This window comes from Narcine bancroftii, chromosome 6 (genome assembly GCF_036971445.1).
Source record: "Narcine bancroftii isolate sNarBan1 chromosome 6, sNarBan1.hap1, whole genome shotgun sequence".
Classification (NCBI taxonomy): domain Eukaryota; kingdom Metazoa; phylum Chordata; class Chondrichthyes; order Torpediniformes; family Narcinidae; genus Narcine; species Narcine bancroftii.
The window spans coordinates 158,485,552-158,498,037 of record NC_091474.1 but is presented as its reverse complement, the minus strand read 5'-3'; the positions used below and the strand labels follow the sequence as shown (position 1 = coordinate 158,498,037).

The 12,486-nt window shown below is 37.4% G+C and overlaps 1 protein-coding gene across 4 annotated transcripts in view; it reads left to right on the top strand.

Annotated features, from left to right (window-relative positions):
* Positions 1-12,486, top strand: part of LOC138736645 (cytosolic 5'-nucleotidase 1A-like) — a 150,571-nt gene that overhangs the window by 119,156 nt on the left and 18,929 nt on the right. The window contains exon 7 of one of the 4 annotated variants that reach the window (XM_069886475.1): positions 11,375-11,488. The exons of the other annotated variants lie outside the window; for them this stretch is intronic. Within the exon in view, the coding sequence (XP_069742576.1) occupies positions 11,375-11,470 (96 nt within the window). The 3' untranslated portion in view covers positions 11,471-11,488. Of the gene's footprint in view, positions 1-11,374; positions 11,489-12,486 lie in introns of those variants that run through there. 4 annotated transcript variants of the gene reach the window in all.

Below are 12,486 nucleotides of genomic sequence, written 5' to 3'. Positions count from 1 at the left end.
CTAAGCACACGTATATGTAATGTGTGTGCAAGTTCAGAAAGGTTCTTTGGATCACAGTCCAATCTCACTTTTCATTCCTCCAAGTTCAACAGTATCAGGCTATTCTTATACTGTGCACAGAATTGAACAATCATGAAGTTCACCAGGCTTTGGTGCTTGAAAGGTAAGCGGTTACCACTCAGGAAGGTTTTTGTCAGTTTTCAGAGAGAGATTTGTTGTTCCTGGACACAAGCTGATCCCTTTTAATCAGCCACATCAGTGTCTTGCTGAAGAAACTTTCCCCATCAGGGTTTTTCAGATGATAACCTCTTTCTTTCAGGTTACCACAGGCTTTGACCAGGCTGAACTAAGCACTTACAACTGTCTTCAAAATGGGGTTTTCCACAAGCTTGCCAGCTTGTCCTGTTCCAGTCCCAGCTGTTGCTGCTGGCTGTAAAACTGCAGAACTGATCTCTCTCAGAGAAAAACCCTGTTTTTCTCCCTCTCTGCTTGCACAAATCACATTACCCACTTAGAACAGCAAGCAGCACTCCCAGACAGCCTGCGTCTCCAATGAGTTATTTCATCTGTTGCCTTTTTGTAAACATCAATCCATTAGTGAAGTCCCTTGGACACTCTCCAAAGCTTTCATTCTTGGAGCTGGCCTTTCTAGCTTGATCTGAGCTCCACCATTTTAAATGAGATCTGTTTTGAAATGTTTGTATGTGACCTACACTAAAAAAACCTTCCCCAATTTATCTCCCAAAAACATATCTATAATCTGTTGCAGGATAACCTGTCATTTTTTAAAAGCATCCCAGTAGCAACAACAAATCAACTGTAACAGTGTTTGAACAACAACAAACAACAAGGGATGGCTTTTTAAGCATGAACTAACATTTAATTCTCATCAAAAAACAACCTGAACAAAATAAATCCAACACAAAAACTCGAAATTCTACTCAGGGGTTTTTCCAAAATGCCAACATTTTTTTCAACCTGTTATATCAGTTCGGCTCCAAAAAATTTTTTGGATAACTGAGGATTTCTGATTGATTTGGATATCCTCATTTATCTGAAAGTTTTCAAAGGCAAAATGATATCATTTTGGCTTCAAAATCTTTCACATAAATGAAGACTTCTGGCTTTTCTGAGATTCTCAATTATCTGAAAAAATTTTCAGAGACAAACAGATGTAACTTCCAGGTCCAAAAAATTTGGAATAATTGAGGATTTTGGATAATCAGAATTGTACTGTAGATATTTCAAGGATTTATTTGTGAATGATAAATACTGCATCCTTTAAGAGAGCGTCTCACTTTCCACATTCCTTACAGATAAAACTTTACTCAAATCCCTTTTAATCCATATGACAAATATCTTACGTTTACATTTTGCTGATGGCCTTCTCTGTTAAAGCCTCTCAAATCTTGGTACCTTTTTACTTGATTCATCCTCCAAAGAAAGCAAATCCATCTTTCGCATCCATTCATCATACTTTCAGTTCTTGAATACTGCAAAAGGCTTGTGTTTTCTTTGAACATTGCAATTAATGCAATTAAATGCTTTCTGTAATGTGATGATCAAAGTCTTATACAAAACTTTAGCTGTGGTCTAAAAAGTACATTACACAAATTAGAGATATCCTTCATGCTCTTCAGTTCTATATCTCAGTTAATAAAGGATGGTATCTTCTGTACCTCCTTTTACCTTAGTTGTCTCTCCTGCTACCTACATAGCTCGATGGACATGCATGCCAACATTCCCCTATATTTTTATCTGTTATTGTTTATTCCTTTTCCATGCTATCTCCAGATGCATTCCACAACACCACAGGTTTTAGCACCTTTTTAAAAAATGTTTTGCTTTTCCTGGCTAATCCATTGAGAGACTTTCCGTCATCTTGAGCTTTCTTTCTCACAATCAAACAGCCAGTTTATTTTTTTGATATACCACTTCTGACCCATGAGCCCACACTGCCCAAAATATACTCAATTTTTATTGAGTTTAACATATAAATCCTACATACAAAGTCTTCCAATTAAACAAATAACAGGTCATATCATACACATATCACAATATAAATCAAAAAACCTATCCATATTTGTTTAACAATGTTTCTTTAAAAAATTTTGGATAGAAAATAAGTAAATATTAGGCAATCCCTTGATCTAAACATAGGGTAAATTCTCTAATTTGTTGATATGATCTATGACAACCATATTTAAACCAATATTTAATAAGTTAAATTAAGAAAACCCACCTGTCGTAGTTAGCTAACCATGCTGCTCTTCTTGAATCTTCCACAAATATATTTACCCTGTTCTCATTTCTAAATTGTTTATATGTCACACAAAAAAAAGAGCAAACTATCATAGTTTTTCACATTTCATTTCTGCCATCAGGTTTTTTTTTTAATGCATTTTGCTTTGATTTCCTTGTTGATAATGAGTTTGTCATGTATATTGTACTGTGTATATTTGCACCAAAACTCTTACTTGTTGCAGCCAAACAAGCATTTCATGAAAAAATACAATTACAATAGTATACATTTAAAAGGGATCATGCAAAAGATCGATAGATACTTAATATTTACAATGACCACCATCAGCCCAAATATAGCTTGTAATTTCTGAGTCCTGCCAACAAAACTGCAACAATAAAAATTAACTTGTTGCATAAAATAATGTTTGACTTACAGTATGTAACTCAAGTTACATTTTATTGATTTAAAAAAAAATTGTTACAGTTTTATTTTATTGGCAGTACCAAGAAGTTATGAGTTATATTTGGGTTGACAGTTAGGTTTTCATCCACTTAACGTGCAGGAAATTATACATCAGATGCTAAGAAGTCACAATCGTGATTCTTGATTTTGAACATGTAATCGGTCAATGAAGGGACATTCCTCCCCAGGCCAGGCATGACCTTTCTCAAAGCATCTCTCAACATAAATTAGATGAAAGAGTTACTGGTAATTAACCCCAATGTACAATGTTAAAATCCATTTGTCTCAAACATAAAGGTGCATTTTGGTTCATTTGTCATGTCAAAGGTACATATCTTATTAATAACTGAAGATTAAAGTTAAGAAGTCAGATTTAAGATGTTGTACAATAATGTCTGAGATGTCAGACACAGGAATTTACATTCATCTGAACACTATTGTGAACTTGGGCAAAGAAATGCAATCAGTTGATGCTGAAGCATCAGAGTTAACCAAAGATCAAGTCCAGACATTAACCCAGAAGAAGATTGATTTGATCTTTTAATAATAGTGTAGGCCATATGACCCATGCTGCCTGTTCCACCATTCATTAAGATTATGATTGATCTAGTCATGGACTCAAGTTCATTTTACATTCCTGTTCTCGTTAACCCTTAATTCAAGATTCAATTTATTATCGTAGTAATAAAACAGTGTCATATTACATGAAATTTATTTTTGCCACCAGCAGGAATTGTCTAAGTGCCTCTTACAGTCAGAGAGAGAAGCAAAAGAGAGTCCCCTCCAGAGCCACCAAGTGTCCATAGATTTGCCTCCAGTGCTTCCGATATTCCTCTTATTCTTCAAAAATCTATCCATCTTTTTCTTAAATACAGTAAATGAAGCTACCTCTATTGCTTCCTTGGACAGAGAATTCCATAAATTTGCAACTGTTTGTGACAAATAATTCCTCCTGATCTCTCCTTCCCTGAATTTTGAGGCTATGTCCTCAAATTATAGTCTCACCTACCAGTGGAAATACTTCTATGTTGTATGTTTCTGCTTCTATCTTGTATATTTTTCTAAGAACCTTTCTTATCCCTATAAGCTCACAAGAGTATATTCCTGGGCTACTGAAGATCTCCTCATAAGCTAACCTCTTAATTTCTTCAATCAACTTGGTGAATCTCCTCTGCACTGCCTCTGAAGCCAGTATGTTTTTTTCTCAAATAAAAAGACCAGAACTGCTTTAAGTAATACAGGTGTGGCTTAGTCTACAAGGTATTTCTGCATTATATTGCATTCTCCCTTATGTTAGCTAAACCACACATTTTAATTTCATCCATCAATTTTAATATTTTAAATATTATTTATAAAATAATATTTTACCTCTACTTAATTATATTAATCTTAATTGTACCTCGATTTAATTATAGCAGTTTAGATCACAGCTAAGTTTTGTACAAGACTGTTCATCACATTACAAGAAGAATTTAATTGCATTGTAAAATATTCAAAAGATACAATGATGTTGCAGTACTGTAGAATTGAAAGTATGACGAATGGGTGGGCAAGATGAGTTGCTTTCTTTGGAGGATGAATAATTTGGTCTCAGCACTGATCCTTAATCTGAAAAAACTATTTTGTCCTTTTTATGATCAGCCAGTTTATAATCAACCTATATATTTATGCTTGCCCCGACATGCACTGAGGAACATCAAAAGCCAACCACATGGGGTGCCTTATCAATATCCCTTTGTAAGTATCAATTAGTCTTCCTCGTTTTCCACATTTTTCTTTGTCCATTCAAATAAATAGTTCAGATTATTTCGACATGGCTTAGCTTTTCAGATCCAAATTCAATTTTTTCATGTTTATCTTTACCCTCAGTGTGTTTCACTTACTTTAGCATAAATTCTATTTTTTTTCCCCATCAGTGATTTTAATCTATCATCAAGCAGGATCTGCATTTGGTCATATTAGGTTTCCACCACTCTCCAGCACAGCTGAGAAATACTATATATAGTATATAGCAGCCATTCTCAATGGGGCCATAGTCCATTTAAGAAGGGAGGGGAGAGGTCATAGACTAAAATTCTACTTTCCTACATTCAGGAAGAATGATTTCCTATTTATATGTTTGTTCTGAAATCAATTGCTACATAAGGAATAAAAGCCTTGTTTTCTTTTCACCTCACATAACTTTTTTTAGTAGGAGAGAAGTACGGAAGAAACCAACTAAATGTGACTGCTTCACAGGGAAGGGAACCCATAAACTTTGAGCAGAATCCTAACAGGACCAAAAAGGTTGAGAATGGCTGGTATAGTAACTTCTATCCATAAAAGGCTACTTGGAGGCGAGATGGGGCTCTTGTTTGTGTCATGTTTCAATTTAATTCACTACCAAGTCCAGATGAGGTTTTAAAAAAAAAAGATTTATTGATAAGCACAAAAGACTTGTAGCGATCTATTATGACATAACATTGATAACAACTGTTGTAACAACGTCTGTATTAACAGTCAACAAGAGATATTTGAGCCCTACTCATCCTCCTAATCCTTAACCCATCAGCCCTGTCAACGGGCTAATGAACTGAGGAATTGTGCCCAAACTCCTGCGCCAACCATCCCCAGTACCCAAAACCCACTGCACATGCGCCAAACATCCAAAGAGAATAGCCCACGTGTGGATGCAACATCGCACTGAAAAAGGGCAGCATCGAAGGCAGGTAAGTAGAGCACATATGGCTCCTACAGCTGGTATATAGAAACCTCTCTACATAAATGTGAATCTTCTAGCTCCTCCACCAGCTTTTCTGAGTATATGAAGGAGTACATATACTAAACCTTATATTATACCCAATTGTAGTTTTTGCTGCTTATTCCACTGTGAATTATGTTCTGAGAAACAAAAAAAATCCTTACCTTGTAAAGTACAAGAAAAAAATATTTTGCTTGCTGCTTTGTTTAAACTTCATGGAGTAATTCTACACCTATTTTATACGAACATTAACTTTATCCTGGAGTGGAGCCAGTATAATGAACCAAATATACAGAGACCATTTTATGGGCATCACATGTAACTGAGTGGAGAAAGAAGGCTGTTTAATTCCACTAACATTTTGAATTGAATTGGCCTAAAGTGATACACTATAATACTAACATTTGAGCTTAATGGGTACATTCTCAGAAATGTTGCAGCTAGTTATTTCTGAAGTTGTAATTGACCTGTTTCACAAACAGGAGTCTCTCAAAGAATTTCTGTAATTACTAGGTCCAGCAAAAGTTCTTAGCCAAAAATGAAAGTTTGAATTGCCCTATCTGAACATACTTAATCATGCTCGGAAATCCCTCAAGCAGTGGAGCAACAGCTTTGCAGAAAATTTGTAAAGGGGGACTTGACTTTGTTGAAGCGCTCTTACATATTGGATCAATGAGAAAGTCACTCCTAAAGAAAATTCAACCTCACATTTTGTTTATTTTCTAGATTAGGGCTTCTCAAACTTTTCAGCTCATGGATCCCTCTCTGGTAGCACTTGGAAATCTCAGAACCCCATAGTTACGAACCAAAAGCCAACTGGAAGTAGAATGATGCCAATTTCAGGTCGAGCGCGGTTGAGTCTAATATAAATTAAATTATTTTCCTTAAACAGTAAGCAATCTGAGGCAGTGCTTTCAAACTCCCATTTCTTCAGAATTTGATTATTTCATTTCAACTGAATATTAACCACATTCCAAATACAAAGATCACCGACCTTCTAGAAGTGGGTTTCCAACCTGACCCCAGACACCCACAGGCCAGATCTCCCAATGCCTCTGATGCAGATATCCACCTCAGCCCTGGCCCTTGATGCCTCCAACGTGGATTTGCATCCCGGCCTCTGCTGCCCACAGTCCCGAGCTTCCAACCCCTGTCCCCACCGACCAGATGCTGGAGCCACTGTCGTTTCGCTCGTGACCCTAACTGAAAACATACCATAGCCCCCCGATGCCTCTATCAACACAAGTTCCGATCCCAACCAACACCATTCCAACACCCACACTGACTCCATCACCAGTAATCTCAGTGAGGGGAGGGGAAGGAGGGACGGACCAAGTGAGTAAGCGAGGGGGGAGGGAGTGAGTGAGCATGTGAGGGGGGAGGAACCAAGCAAGAGGGAACACAAAGTCAGCAAAAGCCATTCCGGCTGTTCTCCACACATGGAATATCTTTCAGTTTAAGTTTACAAATTTCGGGCAGTCTCGTGCTAAAAGAAATCCAAGTCTCATTGGATCTAACTGGTATTTTGGCGCCTGATGTCTGCGCTGCTGGCATCGGCCCTCAATACGCCATTTTGTCTTGTTAGCATCAAGACATCTGTCTAGAAACCCAGGTAAAAACTTAATTTAAATTATATAAAAATAGTTATTACAAGTCTTAGTTATTACTAGTCTTTTCTTCCGCGGGACCCTGCGCCTTTCCACGGAACCCGGTTTGGGAAACGCTTGTCTCGATGATCTTAGGTGCAGTTTCTAGTTCTGAGGAAGTACCATCATTGAACAGTAGCAAAGGGAAAGGGGAACAGAAAAGTCATTACTGCTGTTGAGCTCAACATGTATTAAAAGCTGTGTCTGTCAAAAGCAGTTTCAAGCAATTGTATTTATAATTAAATTTCACTACTTGTTTATGTGCTGACCTATTTTTCCAAGGAAAAGGCCTGCTCAATATAAATAAATGCAGGAAATACTAAGTAAAGCAGCATCTTTGGAAAGAGAAACAGCTAACATTTTAGGTCCCAGTCAAAGGCTCTGTAGACTTAAACTGCAATATTTTTGGTTTTCATTCTGATTTATATTATTTTGCATTATCTATTCAGTGATTTTTTTTTAAATTTTACTGGCTAAAGGATTACCTTTAATGAATTACTGTATGGTTCCTGTACTAATCAAAATTTTATTTGCAATATCATGACGACTCTAACTTTGAGTTTTGCAATTGAAAAAACGGTGAGGCTATTAGCACTATTAATGGGAAAGTCGTACAATAACTTCAGTCAGCTATGCAGCTGATCAGAGGATCAGCAAACTCTGCTCATGTTGTCCTGATTAATTTCTTGGACTGAGAGCTGCTGGCAAAGTTTGTATTTTATTACTCATCCCTAATTGCTCATGAGAAGGTGACAGCAACACATCTTTCTCAGTTGTGACAACGGTGGAATAGTGGATTATTTCCAGATCAGGGCTGTTTGTAGCTTGGTAGGAAATTTGGAGGTGTTTTTATTTTCCCCTGTAGTAGATACCCTTGTCTTTGGAAAAACTAGATGGTAGGATGTCTTCCAAAATCCTTTCATTTTTTTCCCCCTGCAATTTAGTAATTGGTTGTGCACAGGGCAGCCAGGGTGCACTGATGTGAGGTAACTGTGTTCTCTTAGTTCTGTTTGTTTTATCATTGTCAACCGTTGTTCTCTCCTGCACCAGAAAAAGGGATTTTATTTTTGTACCAAAAACAGCTCTTTTTTTTAAAAAATTCAGATGTAATCAGCAAAATTGGAACCTTTTACTTAGACCTTTTTTTTAAGGTGCAAGTTCACACATGATGTTTTTGTTCTCAAGGATAGTTAAACTAAAAAAAAATCAATCATATTTCAATATAATTCAGTGAACTCACAATGTTTCATGTCAAGTGTTAGTATCTCTTCCATGGGGTACAGTTGAATAAGAATGTAAAAACTGCATGTAAAAAGCATTATCAAGTGATAGCATTTATGGATCATAAATACACATTTTAGTCCATGTAGGTCCATTGACCTACTGTTTTTATGGGAAAAGCAATCTCAACATAAATAATTGCAATTGGGCAGGCAGCTTCTTTATAAGGAGCAGAGTTGACACTTCAGGTCAAGATGAAGGGTCTTCAGACTTGCAGACTATGTCTGTTTGTTTATTTATTTATTTTTGAATGCTTATCTACTGACAATAACCACACCAGCAGTGCGAGTATAAGACAGCTTTAATAAACTAATATGTACTCTAAGAGGCCTTCTCTCCAAGACGAACCTGGAAGGCAAGACTATAGCTCTGGACTGCTTTATATACAAGGTCACCAGGATGACCCCTGGTGACCTAGTGGTGTAATTACATATCACCACAGTTTAAAAGAAAATTAGGCAGACCATATTAGGCCCTTTGGCCCAAGAGCCCACGCCATTGAATTACACCCAATTGACCTGCAACTCTGGTACATTTTGAAGGTTGGGAGGAAACCAGTGGATCTGGAGGAAACCCATGCAGGCATACATACAAACTCCTTACAGCCACAGATTCAAACCCAGGTGGCTGGTGTTACATTTACCGCTACACTAAATGTGCTGCCCCATATAATATTTCATCCTGTTTTAACTTAACATTATTTTGTTCAGCTGTTCTGTGAATTCTTTACATTTTTAATGCCTTAAAGTTAACTTTTCTTCATTACTGTATAGTTATTGTCCTATTCATAGCTTTCTTCCAAAACAATGAAGTCTTAAACAAGCACAGAAATGCTCAGAAAAAAATTCAGCATATCAGGCAACATTTATGAAGAGGGAAAAAGTCAGTGTTGATTGGAGCTGTTTCATAGATCTTAAGATGTTAAATGCAAGTTTTTTTTTTAAAAATGGACTTTTCTTTAAAATTTAAAAATGGAGAGAAAAAATTAAGCAGGGCGATCACTAGACAATGAACATTTTTGAGTATTTTATGGATTTTGGGCTGATGATCATGAAAATTACCTTAACATTTTCCTATCTACCATTTTTTAAAAGATGTAACCTATTTTTTTAAATTTTCTGTTATATTTTTAACATGCTTGAAGCATACAAAACCATGAATTGCAAAATGTCATTGAAAATTCATTTTCTGCATTCACACTTGGTCTTCTTTCCTGCTGATCTTGGTGCAGTCAGTGAAGAACAAGGGGAAAGGTTTCACCAAGACATTACAACTATGGAAAAGCAGTATCAAGCCAACTGGAATCCATCAATACTGGCCAACTATTGTTGGACGTTGACACAAGAGGCATCAGATGCTGGGTACAAATCAAAATCAATGGCAAAACGCTTTTAGAGCAGTTGAACTATGTCAGCATCAAACTTACTAAACTCAATAAAAATTCATTTAATTTTTCACCATCTTCCTACATGATGCAGCAAATGTGAAGATATCTTCAGATAAAATCATTTTTTATATACAGGAAGTAAACCTTTTGAAAAAAAAATTGTCCAGTATAATTTAGCTTGGATCTCCTGCAGTAAACTAAGGTCAGATCCTTAATAAAGCCACAATAAAAAAAGCTGTGTTCAGAAAGTTTATCTGCTGGTCTTACTTTACAGGGTTCCATTTACCAATTCTTTAGTGAATTGCAGAATTTAGAATTATTTATTTCAAATGATCTCTGCCAGATGCTTTCTATCATACTGTATTCACAATCATTCTATAAATACACTTAAAGATACTAATTCACCAATTGCAGTAGACAACTAGATTTTCCTCAGCTAAGAAATCATCTCATTATTGGATTAAATGAGGAAAAGACATTAGGAGCAACATTGGCCTTCCTCTCCTCCCATATTAAGAATTACACTGGTGCTCTGGAAAGAAACGACAGATTACGGACTTTGATGTCATTCCAATCCCTTCATTTCTCTGTGCTTGGCTATACTTCATTATTGATTAAATCTGAACACTTGAGACTAAACTATCAGTTACTCGTGTTCAGGAAATGAGGAATGAGGGAAGTGCTATCCAACTTTTGTTTTTTTTTCCAGGAGACTGATGATTTTCACCCAGAGGAACTAAGTTTCAAGACTAGTACATTCCAAAGCTGTCAATGTAGAACATTCACATTGCATATGAAAATTAAAAGATTACTTCCATTATGTACCAAAAGAATAGAATGTTAAAAGGAGCATAGGCATATTACAAGACAGGAACAGATGACTATTAATCAGAGCTCACATTCCTTTGGCTGTCCAATTAAATACTGGTTGATCTGTATAAATTTTTATATTTCAAATTATTTTTTTTAATTTAAATTTTAAATGTAGACATATAGCATGGTAACAGTCCATTTTGGCCCACGAGCCCATCCTGACCAATTTACACCCAATTAACCTACAACCCTGTACATTTTTGAAGGGTGGGAGGAAACCAGAACCCGCGAGGGAAAACCCACGCAGACATGGGGATAATGTATAAACTCCTTAGAGACAACGCGGGATTCAAACCCCTGGTCCCGATTGCGGGCACTGTAAAGGTGTGCTAACCGCTACCTCAACCAGCTCCATTTTCCATAAATCTCAATCCTGAATACTTCAATTAATGCTTTCTGAGGCGACAATCAAGTCACAATGGGAGAGATTGATAGTGTGATCCCTTTGCATTGGATGCAAAAGGAAGTTGAGCTGTTTTTAACATATTGTGCACTCAGTGAAAATAACAGCATCTATAAACTCACACATGCAATATTTCAGAGCTTTGCACACATCTCAAATCCAGGTATTCAACCGTGCCAGAAACATCACACTCACATTGCAACACACAATTATAAATGCTTGAGCTGGATTGAAGAAATGTTGTGAGGCTTAGTCTAGCACAGAAGCAGTGACTAGTAAGAATAGAATTTGCTAAAAATGACAGTGTGATCATTTCTCATTACACAATCTTTTCTAGTTTATGTCAGTTCCCAGATGGCAAGATTGCACGTTAGTTCTGCTCTGTGGAAGAAAATGTGGTGGATACTGCACAGGGAGATTTACAGGAAATTGACTAACCTGCTGGAAAACCTGCAAGAGGTGTCCAGGAGCTCAGAGAGTCCAACCAGAACAAGGTCTTGCATGGAACTTGGATCCTATCATTTTATATGTGTGTATACCCATACAAACCCATTCCCCCCTCCCCCAGACTCATTCTTCTTCTAGCTTTGTTCTTGATACCAGTGCCTGGAGATATTGTTGGACGTCATGATATTCTCGAGTTCTGTTTTCTTACACATTCCCTCCCTCTGGGATGGGAATTCATCACTCCAGAGTACAAACCTACTGTTGTCATCAAGCTTGGGATCCTACTGTCAAACTGATCTTGCACATACTGATGTCTTGTGGCTCAAGTTGCTGTGGTGAGTTGCAATCCAAAGCTGGGACAGCTGAGCCTTCAGCTTCTCAATCACATTGTTCACAGTCATTGACAACTTGACCCACTCAAGTTGCACTGAACCCTTCCCAACTTCAATGCAATGGTTCAAAGAAGTAGTGGGGCAAGTAAAAAAAAAATGGTGGCATTGCTGAAGCAGTTGTAACAGCAGCACTGCCCCTGTATAGACCCGAGAGCAGAAACACAATGCTTCTCTGAAAGGTTCAACCACTAAATGCTAACAACTCCATACAGGCTTTAAAATACCTGTTCAATGAAACAGTGGTGTTTTATTTTAAAATCCTGCATTGTGGGGACTGCACCCAAGACGGCGGCGCCTGTGCTGGCAGTGGTGTCGAAGGGTTTCAGACTCAGGTGGAGCAGCAGACTGGTGTAGGGCAACAGAAGTAGGGAGAACACTGCCCCCCCCCTTTAAGAAAAAGAAAAAGAGATGACCCCACAGCACAGTAATCATGGTGAAGAGCTCAGAAGCTGAGGGACACACACAGGCTGCAGGCGATTTGCGGTCACACATTGGCTGCAGGCTGCTGGTGACTGGCACATAGGATCCAGGTATCTGAATTGGGACTAGAGTGTGCTGAGGGCAAGAAGGGTTCCCAAAGTGCCTCGAGAACTGAATGCTTCCTCATTGT